The sequence below is a fragment of the Erpetoichthys calabaricus genome, chromosome 1, assembly GCF_900747795.2.
Source record: "Erpetoichthys calabaricus chromosome 1, fErpCal1.3, whole genome shotgun sequence".
Lineage (NCBI taxonomy): Eukaryota > Metazoa > Chordata > Cladistia > Polypteriformes > Polypteridae > Erpetoichthys > Erpetoichthys calabaricus.
This window is the reverse complement of record NC_041394.2, coordinates 47,388,851-47,407,205: the sequence shown is the minus strand read 5'-3', so window position 1 is coordinate 47,407,205 and position 18,355 is coordinate 47,388,851. Positions and strand designations below refer to the sequence as shown.

Below are 18,355 nucleotides of genomic sequence, written 5' to 3'. Positions count from 1 at the left end.
CTCCACCGCCGCAGAACATGCACAAAGTTCTCCCAGCTCATGCCTTGATTTTCTGGGAGTGAAGTGCTGGGGCCTCATGTATAAATGGTGGGTATGCACAAAAATGTTGCGTAAGAACATTTCCACGTTCAAATCACGATATATAAAACGTAAACTTGGCATAAAGCCATGCACATTTTCACGGTAGTTCATACCCTGTCGTACGCAAGTTCTGCGCTCGGTTTTGCAGACTGGTGGCACCCAGTGTCAAAGCAGTGCTACTGTTCCTATATGGTTACCCTTTCTTTTTTAGATCCACATCCCTGACGCGGCTTTATAAATACACTGAAATTAACCGCATATTGTTTATTAGTTTAATGCATCTGATTGTAATTAACCGTAACAATATATTGGCCCACAGAATGGTCAAACTATTCCAAATACCATAACTGTTTTAGCGTTGTTACTCTCACTGCACCTTCTTCTTCTTCTTTCAGCTGCTCCCGTTAGGTGTTGCCACATTGGATCATCTTTTTCCATATTACTCTCACTGCACCACTCGGAGTATTTATATCACTGTATCTGAGTGTGAATCACAACTGTACAGCAGCTGATCAGAAAGAGAAATATCGGTATACAGCATCAAGCACACGCTGCCTCAGCCATGCTGTGTATTGAACTGCTCTCATACGGCAAACGCTTCAGAGCCTTTCCTGTACTGACCTCGCAGTTCAGAAACAGTTTCATCCCAAGAACTCTAAACGCACTCAATCAGTCCATCAAGTGCTCCTTGTAGAATTGTTTGTACTTATAAGTACAATTACCTCACTGTAAACTTGTGATAGTTATAATATTGCACAACCTGAGCCACTTTATAAAGCGCGTATTTACATATGATGACGATATCATTTTAAGATGAAATAGATACTTTATTAATCCAAGGGGAAATTCACATACTCCAGCAGCAGCATACTGATAAAAAAATATTAAAGAGTGATAACAATGCAGTTATACAGACAGACAATAACTTTGAATAATGTTAACGTTGACCCCCCAAGGGGAGGTATTGAAGAGTCGCAGTGTGGGGGAGGAACGATCTCCTTAGTCTGTCAGTGGAGCAGGAAAGTGACAGCAGTCTGTCGCTAACGCTGCTTATCTGTCTGGAGATGATACTGTTTAGTGGATGCAGTGGATTCTCCATGATTGACAGGAGCCTGCTCAGTGCCCGCCGCTCTGCCACAGATGTCAAACTGTCCAGCTCCGTGCCTACAATAGAGCCTGCCTTCCTAACAAGTTTGTCCAGGCGTGAGGCGTCCCTCTTCTTTATGCTGCCTCCCCAGCACACCACCGTGTAGAAGAGGGCACTCGCCACAACCGTCTGATAGAACATCTGCAGCATCTTATTGCAGATGTTGAAGGACGCCAGCCTTCTAAGGAAGTATAGTTGGCTCTGTCCTTTCTTACACAGAGCATCAATATTGGCAATCCAGTCCAATTTATCATCCAGCTGCACTCCCAGGTATTTATAGGTCTGCACCCTCTGCACACAGTCACCTTTGATGATCACGGGGTCCATGAGGGGCCTGGTCCTCCTAAAATCCACCACCAGCTCCTTGGTTTTGCTGGTGTTCAGGTGTAGGTGGTTTGAGTCACACGATTTAACAAAGTCCTTGATTAGGTTCCTATACTCCTCCTCCTGCCCACTCCTGATGCAGCCCACAATAGCAGTGTCATCGGCGAACTTTTGCACGTGGCAGGACTCCGAGTTGTATTGGAATGCAGCAAAATATGTTTATTATATTATACAGATAAAACTTTAACTTCATTTAAATAATCTATATTGTTAATAATTTAACATGTGAGGACACAGTGCCGCTGGCACTGCGTTCACGGATTGTTCCTGCCTCACGCTGTATTCTTGCTGGTGCTGACGCGACACTGGAAGGATAGATGGATAGAATAATTAAACATGTACTATGAAGATATTTCAATGTTCCTTAAAAGTTTTGAAGAATCGGTGTTCTAAGCTTACAGATGGCTTAACGTCTATTACAGAGATGATTGTGTGGCAATTGGGTATTTGGAGAAAGAAAAGTAAGGACAGTAATTTGAGGTTAGTATGTTTGAAAGAGACAGTACTGCTACAATAAAGTATTTCATTGAAGGTCACGCATGGCGCAGCAAGCAATTTGCGTGAGACATGAACAATCACTGCGCCACCGTGTTCCCATGTTTAATAACATGCTTTAACTCCTATCATCATGAAAATGATATCACGTATACATCTCAGTATTTTAATTATTCAGAGAGCTGTAATATCACGAATTAAATGGATTCTGTGTCCTGTCGGAGGAAGAGAAAACCGAAAGCACGTAATGATTCACACACATAGAGCACATAGAAGATCAAATACAAAACAAAGCATTTAATGTGCTACTATAGTTACGATGGGATTGAGAAACTAGCAAATTAAACAATTTTAAGATGAAGTTTATGATGTTCTACTTTAATGACAAAATAAACTACGTGATTAAAGTGGAAATTTAGAGATTAAAGTTGACATTTCGTGCTTTTTTCCCCACTGTGTGCCTTTTTTTTTCTCTGTACCCTAATAAGCTTTCATATGACACTCAGACGGTGGGCTACGACTCGCCTTTTCACGGCGATTTTGATATTTGACAACTTCTTTTTTTATTTCAGGCACTGTGCGACTTTGTGAACTTGAACTTTAGAGTTTCTCCGACACGCTGTGTCACTCGACCAACTTCCTTTTGTTGTTTATACCACTGTTTAAACCAACAAATAGTACGTTTTTCCTTGCCTCCACTTGGTATTCGCTGAAATTCTTCTATTTTCCCTCTTGCTTTTGCCATTGTCTTTTCACAGAAGGCTGAGCTTAAGGGCTATTTATATTGATTTGCATATTCAAAGAGGTGTAATTCTGGGAGGAGTTGGGGCGGGATAGCAGGGGGAGAGTGGGGAGTGAGTAACTGTGGACCTCCACATATATGGCTTATCCTTGGGAGCCATTTCCAAATGCCTGAAGGTCTCACGTTAATTTGTACAAACAATAGTATTCAAGTATAAACACCATAGGATCACACAGTTATCATACTGCTCAGGAAGGAGACTCGATCTGTCTCCTAGATATGAATGTACATGCTACTTTAACTTGATTGGTATTACATTGATACATAGATTTTTAATTCTTTATAATAGGTGCCTCACAGCATAATAGCTTCAAGAATAGTTTAACAGTGGTTAAAAAAAGCAAGTCTCAGTTTCTACTATGAAGAAGAGACTTTGTCTTGTATGCATACATACACATACGTTAACCCCTCTCTCTCTGTCTATCCATCCATCCATCCATCCATAATCTATTTACGCACATCTTGTTTAAGTTTTTCCAAGCAGACAGCAAAATTTTGTTGAAAAAGAGCTTTATATTTACTTGTGATATTTACCCCTAGGTGTTTAAACTGATCTGCAGTAATAAAAGGTAAGGTGTCCAATCTAATGTTTACTAGAGAATTCACTGGAATAAACACACTTTTGCTCAAATTAATTTTGAGTCCACATATCTTTTGAAATGTTGCTAGAGCAGTTAGGGCTGCAGGCACAGAATTTTGTGGGTCTTATACTGTATATATAGTACCATATTGTCTGCATATAGTGATATTTTCTGTTCAAGTTCTTCTCTATAAAAACCCCCTTTATCTCTGATGCATTTCAAAAGTAAACAGCCAATGGCTCAATGCAATTGCAAATAGCAGTGGTGACAAAGGGGATCCTTGTCTAGTATCGCGTTCTAGTTTGAAGTAGTCTGAAATAATGTTGTTAATACAAATAGAAGCTTCTGGACTGGTATACAGTAATTTTGATCCATGCATGTATGTTCAGGCCAAACCCAAATTTATGCAATGTGGTGAAATAGGTAGTACCATTCAGCCATATCAAATGCTTTTTCTGCATCCAAAGATAATAAGATCTCCGGAGTGTTAGACTTTATGGGTCTTTATGTTGCATTAAATAGGCGTTGAAGAACTGAAGCTAAGTGTCTGCCTTTAATAAATCCAGTTTGGTCTTGTGATATTACTGAAAGGAGTGCTTTCTCAAGCCTTCTAGCTAGAACTTTGGAGAGTATCTTGACATCATTATTCAGAAGTAAGATTGGTCTGTATGATGCACATTGTAATAAGTCCATATTTTTCTTAGGAAAAATAGTAATTAATGCTTGGTGAAAAGTCTGAGGTAGAATTTTATTGTCTCTGATTTCTAGAAATGTTGGTAATAAAAGGGGAGCTAACTTAATTGAAAATCTTTTACAAAATTCAGTAGAGTTTAAATCAGGACCTGGTGCTTTCCTGCTCTGAAATGAGTTTATAGCGTTAAGTAATTCTGATAGTGCCAGGGGTTTATCCAATTCCTCTTCACGGAGAGTATCTAGCTGTGGTATCCATAATGTATCAAAAAACACATCACATTGTGTCTTGTATTCTTCAATCTGAGTAGAATATAAGGACTTACAGTAGTCTTTAAATGTGTACATTATATTTTTACTAGAAAAAGAGCCCGTTTCGACAACGTAAGATGAAACGGGCACAAGTTTGTGTCAGCAGTGTATGAAGAACAAATGATAAGTAACGAAGAAGTTGTTTTATAATGATTGTAGTCCGCTTTACTCATTACTGTACAGGCTTGTACTGTTAGTTGATGAATTTTCCAGGCCTATAGTATAATATTGAATGATGAACGTTCCAGTACAATATGGCCATTATAATTTTATGAGTGTTCAAGTTAGGAATGTATGCAAATACGTTTTGGATGAAGTCCCTATCATCCACATTGGGTGTGTAGATATTTATCAAAATCACTTTACAATTAAATAAATTACCCATCACCATCATACTGTATACTAGATAATAAATTAAGATTCCCACACCTCTAGTTTTATTTGTATAGCGGAATATTTGGCCAGTCCAGTATTTTTGCAACCAAACTGATACAGAGAGAATACTTTCTTCCTCTTTAATTTGTGATTGAGACATTTGACATTTCAGCTTACAAAGTTCACTGTTTGGTCATAGAGAGATTGCTTCTGAACTTTTCTTATCATTTTATAGCCTTTAATTAAGGGAGGCACATTATTACATATGATAGCCTTAACCTTCATTTCCAATATTGGTTATTGGCTATGAAGCCTATTGTTTTGTTGGCACTTACAATTGTGACAATAAAAAGGACAGATTAGAAATAGCTTGCTCTCTTTCTAATATTTTATTGTTAATTAGAAAAGAAAACTATTTTTGCTTGCTGTGAAGTATGCTTAACTGCTGTCAATCAGGTATGATTCAGGAGTTACTAGAAGATTGTTAAAAATCTGTTATTATTACAATGGAAGATTGAAAACTAGAGCATTTATTAGTTCAAGAATAGCTGAGTAATGACTTCTGATTTCTGCACATATTGAAAATGATTAGGTAGGTATGAAACAAACCAACTAAGACCTATGAGTGAGAAGTACGTCAGCCACTGTATGATCAGTTGTATTAACAATTGTACTTAAATCTAAATAATAACTGACATTTTTGCATCAGTGTAAACTAGAATATCATTTAACATATGAGTTAAAGTTGTTTATAAACTTAATATTTATTCACAGTTGCTATGTAACTATGGAGAACATTTGGATCTAAATCCCATTTCTTTTATTGAAGGCTAGCATTTGCTAGGTCATCAGGGACAATACCATTTTATAATTATTTATATATTTGATCCTGTCTTGGTTTTGCAACTGCTACATTTAACAAATATGAAAACATAGTTGATACTTGTACAATTACTTTAGAAACAAATCAAAATTCAGTATTCAATATTGATCCTAAACTGTTGAATTTTTAATATTCAGATTCATTTTTTCCAGTCAAAAATACATACAAACACTTTATAAGAATAATACAACAAAGTAACAACAGTGACAGTAAGCATCAAATTTCCTTAGTAGTTTTCATTGACAAATAATGTGGTGAGCTACTTATTTTAATTAAAGCACATGCAAACTGACATGTATCTGTAGAGAGAAAATAAAAAACTTTTTCCTTCCTTAAAAATGGCTCAAATCTCAAAATCTTTGTGTGTTCATCTTTGGGCATACACAACACACACAGAAACTCACTCATGTGTTGTTAATTTAGAACTGCCAGTTAATTAAAAAGGCTCACCTATAAGTTGTGGAAAAATGGGATTTATGTTGTGGAAAGAGATGATATCCAGACTTAGAATTACTAATTCATAATAGGCAGTCCTGCTCTTATACTCTGTTCATTGGTTTCTCATTTAAAGAAAAACAGGCAGTGACAATTTGATGTTTTTTTTTTTTTTTTTGATAGTTGTATATTGTTAAAAGTCGTAGTGTCTGTCTTTGATGTATAAGCTGAATTTCCTTTTTGTTTTAATAGCTAACTAGTATAGCTCATAACAGGCCTATATCATTTTTGGAGACTTTTGAAATGTGCATTGCTATAAAATATGTGTTGTGTTGGACTCTGAGAAAAATATTAAATATATTTTTTAAGCAATGATACATTTTTCCTGTGTTTTGCACCAGTTCCTTGTGTTGTATTAAAGATTACTTTTTGCTTCAATTTCTGGTCACTATATACAAAAAAGGAAATAACCAAAATCGCTCAAACATTAATTAGCCGTGCACATGAATGAAAGAAATGGGTTCAAGAGTTATCAAGCATATAGCTATCCAGAGAAACTTTTCCCCCCAGAATCATGAAACCACACTATCAAGAAATGTGGGGAAAAATATTGTGGGTAAAAATTTCTACCTTCTTTCATAGTTTCATAGAAATAATGTAAAGAAATACCACCTGCTTTTGAATACCTTTCATTATAATATCTCTTCACACTCAAAATAGTAACACTGCTATTAAACTGTGCATTCGTTTTACATTAAAAATGCTTTGTGACTTTAAAATGTTTTTCTTTGAAAAGTGAAATTTGATAAATGCATCAAGAAATATGTAATAGACCAGGCAAAATGCCCTCTAAATGAATAATCCTGCATGTTCTGTTATGTTAGGTCACTTCCTTATATTAATTATGTGTACATTGCACAACTAATGAACAAAAATCTTTCTGTTTATATTTAAAATGCAATGTGCTGCCTGTGTTTTTATATTAGTAATGACACATAAAAAACAAGATTAGGTAGAAAGTAGGATGTTACTTTGGGCCATACAGTAAATATTACCAGATTTGTTGCCAAGTTTTTGATTTATCCATAAATAATAATAACAATAATAATGTATCTGACATTTCTTCCTCTTGTTTTACAGTTAGACAGGTTTAAAGAACCTCCTGCTTTTGGCCCTATGTGTGACCTCCTCTGGTCTGATCCATCTGAAGATTATGGGAGTGAAAAGTCTACAGAACATTTTAGCCACAATACTGTAAGAGGTTGCTCCTATTTCTACAGGTTTGTGAACCTTGATATTATAAAATAGCTTGCTATTTATGCTAAATATGAATTTCTAGATTCTTGTGAAGTTACTCTCTTGTATTCATGTTTTTGTACAAGTTTTGGATTATTTTAACATAATCTTTTATATTGACTCTAAAAATACAACTTGATTGATTGATCTGATAAAATCTTTTTACTAGGCTTTCACATACCAAGACATTGTAGTATTATCATATATAGTACTTATTTGCACAGTATAGTTTTGACTTCTTTGATATTTCTAATTTGTCAACTTTACAACAATTTTTTTTCTAAAAATAAGCCATTTAACCCAACACATCTTGTTAATCCTTGATTTCTCAAAATAGCATCAAGTTGCCTTTTGAAGGTCTGCAAAGTACTACAATCTACCATAGCACTCAATAACTTACTCCATGTATCTATATTTCTTTAACAAATTCTATAAAAATTACCCTTAACAATTTTCCATCCAGTTCCCTTTGTTCTAATTGAAAATTTGACTTTGAAGTAATACATGTGTTCCATCATACTGAAGATACATGCATCTTTGTGTTTAAAATTCCTGTGCTCATGTATGAGTGTACCTGCTCCAACTTGCACTGACACGTTTCCTGCTGCTTACCAGAAGCCCCCTGAGTTAACATAAAGTGACACAGCAACTGCTCCAGAACTCCCGCGTCCTACCATGCAGTTACATTCCCTGCTTCATCTACCTTATTTCCCAGCCTCCCTCAGTACCTTCTTGGCTGGTAATATTGAAAACTCTGTTCCTGTATGAACAACAACAACAACAACATTTATTTATATAGCACATTTTCATACAAAAAGTAGCTCAAAGTGCTTTACATAATGAAGAAAAGAAGAATAAAAGACAAATAAGAAATTAAAATAAGACAACCTTAGTTAACATAAAAAGGAGTAAGGTCCGATGGCCAGGGTGGACAGAAAAAACAAAAAAAAACTCCAGAAGGCTAGAGAAAAAAATAAAATCTGTGGGGGTTCCAGGCCACGAGACCGCCCAGTCCCCTTTGGGCATTCTACCTAACATAAATGAAATAGTCCTCTTTGTAGTTATTGTTCGCATGGAGTCACTTGATGCTGATGGTTATACAGACTTCTGGCTTTTAATCCATCCATCATTGTTGGAACATCATGGTGCTTTGGGTAGATGGTGGTGGCACAAGCCACCACCAATAGGACACCGGAAAAGGAAACAGAAGAGAGAGCAGGGGTTAGTACAAATTTTGAATGAATAGTTATTATAATGAATTGGATATACAGAGTGTCAGGATTAAATTACAGTGAAGTTATGAGAAGGCCATGTTAAAGTAATGTGTTTTCAGTAGTTTTTTAAAGTGCTCCACTGTATTAGCCTGGCGAATTCCTACTGGCAGGCTATTCCAGATTTTAGGTGCATAACAGCAGAAGGCCGCCTCACCACTTCTTTTAAGTTTTGCTCTTGGAATTCTAAGGAGACACTCAGTTGAGGATCTGAGGTTGCGATTTGGAATATAAGGTGTCAGACATTCCGATATATAAGACGGGGCGAGATTATTTAAAGCTTTATAAACCATAAGCAGAATTTTAAAGTCAATTCTGAATGACACAGGTAACCAGTGTAGTGACATCAAAACTGGAGAAATGTGTTCGGATTTTCTTTTCCTGGTAAGGATTCTAGCAGCTGCATTCTGCACTAACTGCAAACGATTGATGTCTTTTTTGGGTAGTCCTGAGAGGAGTGCATTACAGTAATCTAGCCGACTAAAAACAAACGCATGAACTAATTTCTCTGCATCTTTCGATGATATAAGAGGTCTAACTTTTGCTATGTTCCTTAGGTGAAAAAATGCTGTCCTAGTGATTTTATTAATATGCGATTTAAAATTCAGATTACAATCAACGGTTACCCCTAAGCTTTTTACCTCCGATTTGACTTTTAATCCTAATGCATCCAGTTTATTTCTAATAGCCTCATTGTATCCATTATTGCCAATCACTAAGATTTCGGTTTTTTCTTTATTTAATTTGAGAAAGTTACTATTCATCCATTCTGAGATACAGGTTAGACATTGTGTTAGCGAATCAAGAGATTTGGGGTCATCAGGTGCTATTGATAAATACAGCTGTGTGTCATCAGCATAGCTGTGGTAGCTCACGTTGTGCCCTGAAGGACCCCCTGGCCTCAAAAAACATTCCTTACCAGCTAGCATAGGATAAGGCAGATATTGTCCATTTTTCTAGGCATTTAGTGTCACACAAGGCACTGTAAGACAGCACTTTTAACAGGAATGCAGATAGCCAGCTGTCCCCCACTTGCATTTCAGAGTGAATGGTGTTCTGCAGCTCTACCAATGCATTGGTCAGCTATGTCCTTCATTTGATAACAAAGGTGTAAATCAGAGTTGAGCTGGTACTACTGCAGAGACTTCTTCAAATGTAAAGGTGTCCAAAATTACATTCATTTTAAGCATGTAACCATAAGTTGAACTCTGGATGGATGTATGTGTTGAACAAAGTAACACACCTATAAGCAGGCATGGGAAGTGTAAAAGGAAGAAGCTTTGATACAATCACCAGAAGTTACCTTTCCTTAAAACTAGGTGCATTATCTTTTCTTTCACTTTGGGGAGTGGAACACTGACAATACACTCTTTTGGGGACTTGAGAGCTGACAATCTCTTCTCTCTAGGGTGAGAAGCCACCCACTCTCTGTGAAGTAAAAAGCCTGCAAACTTTCTTTGGCCTGGTACCTTCTCTCCTTAGAGGTTTGGAGGTGGACACCCTGAACTAGCTGTAACATCCAGTCTTCCAAGCAATGTGAAGACTAAGAAGCAGCATTACTTCAAGAAGGGAACGTCAGTGCCTACACTCTTGTGCCAGAAAGAGTAATGCTTTTCTTTCTAAGGTTACAGAGGATGCAACAAAATGCCAAACAGTGAACTGATGAAGGCAACATCACACCACAGACTAAAGACCATGCAGGAAAAGCCAAGAGTGCACTCCAGCACAAGGAAAGTCCTTCACTTCAACCCTGAATCACACAGAATCAGACATCATCCTTAAAATTGTGAATTTCCCATCGGGATTAATAAAGTATCTATCTATCTATCTATCTATCTATCTATCTATCTAAAAGCTTGTTATTGTGAAACTGATTATGTATGCCAAGATAAATTATAACTCTAAATAGACAGTAAACAGCCTCATCTGTGTTATCTGTTTATCTGTTTCATCTGTCTTGTGTCCTGTCTTCTTTGCTGATATACAGTATATGCAGTTATCATATTTCCATAATCCTTGTGTTTATCAATAAATTGTAATATTCTGTTTCTTAAAATCAGTATGCTTAATTAACTTGATGCAAGTCTAATGGCTGGAATCCCCTCCTACAGAGATAGGTAAGTTAAATAAAGTGGAAGCCTTACTAATAATTTCTGGTATTGCCAATGGTAAAATTGGTAATTAATTCACTGATTAACATAAATCAAGCAATTCTTTTTCTCATAGCTATACATTTCCCCATACCAGTCCTCTGCAGTTGTTTTTTTTATATATTATTGAGATGCTGTTTGAGTCATCAAGACTGATCAGTATTTCTTCTATAATAGAAATGGGTGGGAGGTGTGAACAGTTAGGTTGGTTCCTTTTAGCAAAGTTTCTGATTTTAAAGTAGTGGAAAAACATTGTTGATAAGTTAAATTTGAAGTGTAATTGTTCATAAGATGCAAAGACATTATCTATATACAGTTCTTTAAGTGTTTTAATTCTGGATGTTTTCCAAAGATTAAATACTGTGTAGGTTTGATGGAATAGAAAGAGGTGCAACAGATAAAAGCTTTTCTGTCTTGAAATGCATCCTGCATTGGTTCCGTATTTTGAGTGATTGATGGACAAATGGATGAATTATTGGTATATTTACCATAATTTGACCAGGCTTGTGTATATTCATCAATTTATGTCAATGTCCAGGTCTTTATAGCTTGTATATTTGCCACCCAGTAATAAAACTGAAATTTAGGTAGTGCCATGTCACCCTCTGCTTTAGTTCTTTGTAGAGTCACTTTTTGAATGCGTGGATGTCTCGAATTCTAAATAAATAAGGTTATAATTAAGTCTAATTTTTTAAAGAATGATTTGTTAATGTATATAGGGATGTACTTAAATAGAAAAAGAAGCTTGGGAAGGATGTTCACCTTGATAGTATTGATTATCCCTGCTAATGTAAGATGGAGGGTAGACCATCTGTTCACATCATTTGATTTTTTCCATGCAGATAGCAAAATTTTGTTGAAAAAGTTCTTTATATGGTGATGTATGCTGGTAGATATTTAAACTGTTCTGTTAAAATAAATGGATGGATGTCCAGTCTAGTATTGTGTACTAGAGAATTCACTGAATAAAACACACTTCTATTCAAATTGGTTTTGAGTCCAGGTATCTTTTGAAATTCTGGTAATGCATCAAGGACTTCTGGTAAACAGCACCATATCTGCATATAGTGTTTTTTTTCTGTTCAAGTCCTTCTCTGATAATCCCTTTTATATCTAATGTATTTCAAAAGTGAATGGCTCAATGGCAATTGCAAAAAACAATAATGATAGAGGGCATCCTTGTTGAGTACCACATTCTAGTTTGAAGTAGTTTGAGATAATGTTATTAATACAGACAGAGGCTTTTGGTCTGGTATAAAGTAGTTTTATCTATGCACAGATATTTGTGCCAAACGCAAATTTGTACAGTGTGGTTAATAGATGGTGTTTTTTTTCTGCATCCAAAAATAATAAGATATCTGGTGTGTTAGATTTTATGTGTATATTACATTAGCTAGATGCAAAAGAAGCTGTCTGCCTTTAATAAATACTGTTTGGTCTTGTGATATTACAGAAGGAAGCACTTTCTCAGTCCTTCAAGCTAGAGCTTTGGAGAGTATCTTATCCATATTACTAACCGAGAATGCTAAACCGGATGATGGACGCAGGCACATCCGGCAATGGGCCGTAGCTGCAAAAAGACGTACTGCGCAGGCGCAAAAAGAGTCCGCGAGAGTCGGCTGAGGAGCCGAGAAAGGCGGACAAAAGAGGGCGAGAGAGAATGAATGTCATTTGCAATCATTGTCATTCAGTTCACTTCCCTGAAGAAACAACTGGCAATACAAGTTATACATTTACACGTTGTTGTCAAAAGGGTCAAATTAGACTGCCTTCTTTACATTCATATACTGAATATCTACAGAAGCTTATAACTGACGATGTACCTGAAAGTGAAATCTTTATCAACTACATTAGATCCTACAAATCGGAATCCACTATGAACATTAACGGTGGCACTGCACGTGACATCCGTCTTGAAAAAATGTTGTTTATTGATGAATGTTCAATGGCATGAACAAACGTTTATGAATAATAATATTCGATTTGGAGGAAAGGTACTTTTATGAGGAGGAGATTTTAGACAGTGATTAGCTATTCTTCCAGATGCCATGCACTCAGCTATTGTTCAGTGCACCTTAAAATACGCAGACAATTGGCATTGCTTTCAAAAGATACAGTTAGTAAAAAAGATACGATGTCGAGAACCAGATCATAACAATTGCTTATTACAACTGAGAGATAGTACACTCACCAATACAGATGGACTTCAGCCACATATTATTACAATTCCTCAAGCCTTTATCTGCGACAACTTAGTTACAGAGAGATTTGGAACAGCAATCTCATTAGACCAAATGCCCCTTTTAACACAACTCACTATATTATGTCCAAAAAATATTAATGTGGAAAACATAAATACCCAAGTCATTCCATTACTTCCTGGAAAGACACAACTCTTTCTAAGCTCTGACAAACTTGACTCTGATCACAACAATAACCATCTTAAATGACCTTACAAGTTCTGAGCTGGAATTACCTTTTACACTTAAACGGCGTGTACAAAGAAATTTTAAAATAAACCTTTACACTGTGCCACACACTTTATTGTTTGCTTTCTATTTGCATCATCTACACCGTCACACTATTCTATATCTCATTCATACATCACGCTCTTTGTCATTCCCAACACCAGGGGTTGGCGAGCGAAGCGAGCAGGGGGCGGAGCCCCCTAGTCATTATTCAGAAGTGAAATTGGTCTGTGTATGATGCACATTGTAAGAAGTCCTTATTTTTCTTTTGAAAGATGGTAATTAATGGTAGGCAAATTTTGAGGTAGAATTTTATTGTCTCGGGCTTCTATAAATGTTGGTAATAGTAGTGGAGTTAACTTAACTGATATTTTTTTAATAAAGTTCCACTGGGTAGCCATCACCCACTTTGGAGTGAGTTTCTAGCATCCAGAGTTTCCCAGATTATTCCTGCAGAGACATACGAGGATGCATTTCTCTCTAAAAAATGATCAGTTTGTTTGAAGAAGTTAATGACACTGGTTTAAGATTCCAGCTACGAAATGATTGTGTAGGACACAGTGATTCAATTTCTAAGATCAGAGTTGCAATAAATTATTTTCAACAAAGAAATAATCAGCTCTTGAGTAACTATTATGTACTGGTGAGAAGAAGATTTTCGAGTTTGGATTTAAGAATCTACATGGGTCTGATAGGTTATGATCCATTACAAACTGTGTGATTGTTTTTGTGGTATTAGATGTTATATCCTATTCACGTCTGGATTTAAAACACAAAGTCTCCAGCCATTGTAATTTTATGAATGTTCATGTTGGGAATAGATGCAGATATATTTTGAATGAAATCTCTGTCATCCACATTAGGTGCAATGATATTTATTAAAATTACTTTTGATTTGAATAAATTACCCATCACCATTACATATTGCCCTTTGGGATAAAATGCTATGTCTGATGCTACAAATGAGATTGTTTTATATATTAAGTTTCCCGCAACTCTCGTTTTTTATATAGCTGAAGTGAAAAATTTGGCCAATCCAATCTCTATGCTGTCAAAACTAGTCCTTACTTATTTAGTGAGTCTCCTGTTAAAAAATACTACCTTGACATTTAGGTCTGTTAGGTGAGAGAATTCTTTTTTTTTTTTTTAGATCATGATTGAAACCTTTGACATTCTAGTTTACAAAGGTTGCTGTTTGGTCAGAGAGACACTGCTTCTGAACTTTTGAGGACATTTTGTAATCTTAAGTAAAAGTGTGTTGTTTCATAAATTAGCCTTAACCTTGATTTCATATTATTGCCAGGTATTATTTCTAAGGAGCCTATTATGTTGGTACATACAGTTGTTTACGTGAAAAGGATAAATAAATAAGTTATTTACTTCCCCAAAACCACACTTCAGTGTCCCAGTCCTCTGACATGCTAAGAGACCGGACACATTCAAAACAATGCAAACCCCCAGAAGCGGTGTGGTAAGGATTAATATTGAGATATCTTATGATAGTACACTCCAGATACAACAACCCTAGGGTATGATGTGGGAGGAGGAAAGTCCAGTGACATTTTAAATTACTAGTTACTTAATCGTTACCAAAATATACATTTATTTAATAGAATAAATTTCAGTATAGTAATAGACCAAGTTACATGCAGAATTTTCTTTGCATTACGAGGACACAGTTTAACTCATGTTCATATTTTAGATGATGTCAGGAGCAGTCGGTTCATTTCCTGCTACTGCAGGAGAAGTAAAGATGTAAAATTGGCCATTAACAATCACTTTCAGTTTAGCTGGAAACAAGAGGCTGTATCAGATTTCAGCTTTGCCTTAAACACAGCTTAATATTGTATAATGCAGCTCGTTTGGCAGTTGTTGAAGGAGAGAAATCTGGAACAATACAAATGCGTTTTTTTTAAATATAATCTCCCCTTTCTGCCTGAGAATCGGCATCATATTTTTCTTTAACCTCTGGTTTGTCGAATCCGACAGTTAGACTTCTTGGTTTTCAGGCATTCAATCAACATATGCGATAAGCTGCTGAGATCTCAGTGTCAAATTTAAAGTCCTTTCCAGTTATTTTAGGAAATAGTTCAGCTGTGAATTTCACTGGGTTTGGACTTTCATGGTTTTCAGGGAGACCTTCGATGCTAATGTTGTTCCTTCTATATCTATCTTCAAACATCGCTAATTTATCACTGAACACTTTGCAATTGGATTCTACAGCCGTTGTTTTTTTGTCGACAGTTGTCAGTTGTTCAACGTCTTCAATACGAGTCATAAACATTAGCATCAATTTTTCCAGGTGAGCACCAAGTACTCTTATTTTATTCTCAATTTTGCTCATATTTTCCTCTTTGCAACAATTCTTTTTAGATTTTGTAAGGTTTTCATCATAGCTTTTGTTTAAAATGTACCTCTTGTTCTTTTCTATCCCGAAGCAGCTTGTCTATTCTGTGGTCTTTACTGTCTATTTTCTTGTGTATATCCTTCTTTTTATCCTCCTTTGCTTCATTTATTTTTACCCCCCAGTGCAGTCGTCAAAAGCTTTAGCACATACTGTATAGCTCATGTTCTATCTTGTCAGTGCTCTGGAGGTGTAGTTATGTATCCTGTTGGAGTTGATACTGTTGACTCACAGTAGGTGACAGCAGTGATAAAGAGGCCATACTCTGTTCTGATATCCCATCTAAGATCGGCAAATTCTTGTTGCCTGCCTCACTCAGTTTTGTTCCCACGTTTGCTGTCCGCCGGAGCACCATCTCAGATGAGTCCAAAACTCTTTATTAAAACATCTGTTAATTGTGAAAATCTATCTCTTTGAAAAAAAACTATTTGGTAAATCTATGGCAGATTGATTATTTCTGATTGATAACTTATTAATATACACACACACACTAACCAAGTATTACATATCAATAATACCTAAATACAAGTTTGTACGTATAGCTCTTGGTATAATTAATGTGTAGGAGTAAATTATGTGTATGAGAGTAAACAAAACAGTAAGAACCTTAGTACAAACATATAGTATTAAAAATAAGCAATACACAGACATATGCATTTGCTGGGAGAATGATCTTCAAAAACATTTTAAATACACTGAATTTCTGAATTTTTTTTTTTCTTCAACTGATCAATTTGTAAATGTCTGATGTGACACTGAAGAACCAAGATGCTCAGGATCCGACTGACATGAAGCAAGAGCTTGACATGCCAAGCTGGGATATACATGGCATCTTTGGGTTTTACTAAAATAAAGTTAAATGTCTTAGAATTTGGTGGCAAACATATGATGATCTCAGTGTACAGTTCTATGTGCAGAAAATAGATACTGTGTTGTCAGTTATGTCAGTAGATTCCACATAATTAAATTTAGTAATTTTAGACCAAACAAAATGTTAATTGTAACATAATTACTGTGTTCAGTTTATCATAAACTAGTTAAGTTAGAGGTTGTTAACATTGGAGCAACCTTTAATGAAAAGTCAATTTATACTAAAGCAATGCAATAAACTAATGAAAAAAGAAAAATACTTCTTTTCTCAAAGATATTATTAATTAAAAGATTCACACAAAGCTGTGCAATGTAGTTTGAGCCCTGTTTAATTTTATTAATTTTACATGTATTAATAATAATAATAATAATAATTCTTTACATTTATATAGCGCTTTTCTCATTACTCAAAGCGCTATTGTAATTTGAGACAGATTAACAATGCCATCTTAATGAAAAATGAAAAAGTTGTTTTGTGCAGGGTGATGTGCTAAATTAGTGAAAACAACCGGAATCTCCACAATTGCAAAAACCTGCTGCACTAAGGCATGCCGAACTTAGGCCTATTCCACCTGATCTGCATTAAGAGCATTTTTTTTGTGTGTGTGAGATGTATTTAAATAGACAGAACCAAACTCCTATTTGGTTTCTGCTTTTCTGATTTTCATCCAATGTTGCCTGAGTAAACGTTTTGTTTCTTTGTAATCTTGTACTAGAATATGCAAACATGTATGCAGGGTGTGTATGAGTGCTCCCAGCCATGATCTTATGGCCAGATACAGGTTAGGCTCCAGCTCTTTTGGCTCTAAATTGGATGAAAATGTTTAAAAAATGGATGAAAACATGGATGAAAAAATCTTCATGAAACTCTCAAATTCATTCAAGCATTGTTGTCGTCCAAAATCTAAGCATTTCCTTGAGATGATTTACAATTATTGTCAGCATAGCATGTTGGAGCTAATAAATACACAAAATTATTTTTATTATGCAGATCTGTTTAATTTTATACGGAAGTCACCTTGGCTTTGGTAGGTGTTGGTGATAAATATGAAGCTCACATTTCATCTTCCTGACTTAAACATAAAATTAAAGTCTAATTTGCCATGTAGAACAAAAGAGTGCAATGTCCTATTTCTATGCTGTGCAGTAGTTATTTGTGCATTTGTAGCATTTTTCTCACTTCCATTCACAAGAAAATGCTATAGCCACATAATAACTTCTAAATTGACAATTGTAAAAAACTTTATGAAGTCAAACAACATTATAGTACAATATCTAAAATGACCATTAAAATAAAATCATTGTAGTAAATATGAAAAAAAAGAATAAATACTGACGAATACCAGTAGCAACTTTGAAGAATTCCTAAAACTTTATCAACATTAAGTATTAGAAGGATATAAAATTAAGATAAAAGAAGTGCATATCATTGTAGTGATATGCAAAGTAACATTACAGTAGAAATTATAGGCAGAGCTTTCAAAGTTAGCAGACTAATTTAGTAATAAAATGCAATATTATTAGTACCGTTTGTTTGAGAAACTGGTATTTTTGGAACATCTGAATTGGGGGTGTTCAAACTGTGGTCGGAAAGCCCAAGTGGTCTGTTATGACCTTTCTTTTTGTTGGGGATACATGTTATTGATTTATTCATGCCATAAACATGAGCCAGTTTTTTTTTATTAATTAGAGTGTCTATTTTTCAGAGTCC

General features: G+C 35.5%; 1 protein-coding gene across 2 annotated transcripts in view; it reads left to right on the top strand.

Moving 5' to 3' along the window:
* LOC114649480 (serine/threonine-protein phosphatase 2B catalytic subunit gamma isoform-like) overlaps positions 1–18,355 on the top strand; it is a 240,364-nt gene that overhangs the window by 157,719 nt on the left and 64,290 nt on the right. For both annotated transcript variants that reach the window (XM_051924127.1, XM_051924123.1), the window contains exon 6: positions 7,326–7,465. In XM_051924127.1, coding sequence (XP_051780087.1) covers positions 7,326–7,465 — 140 coding nt within the window. The remainder of the gene's footprint in view (positions 1–7,325; positions 7,466–18,355) is intronic.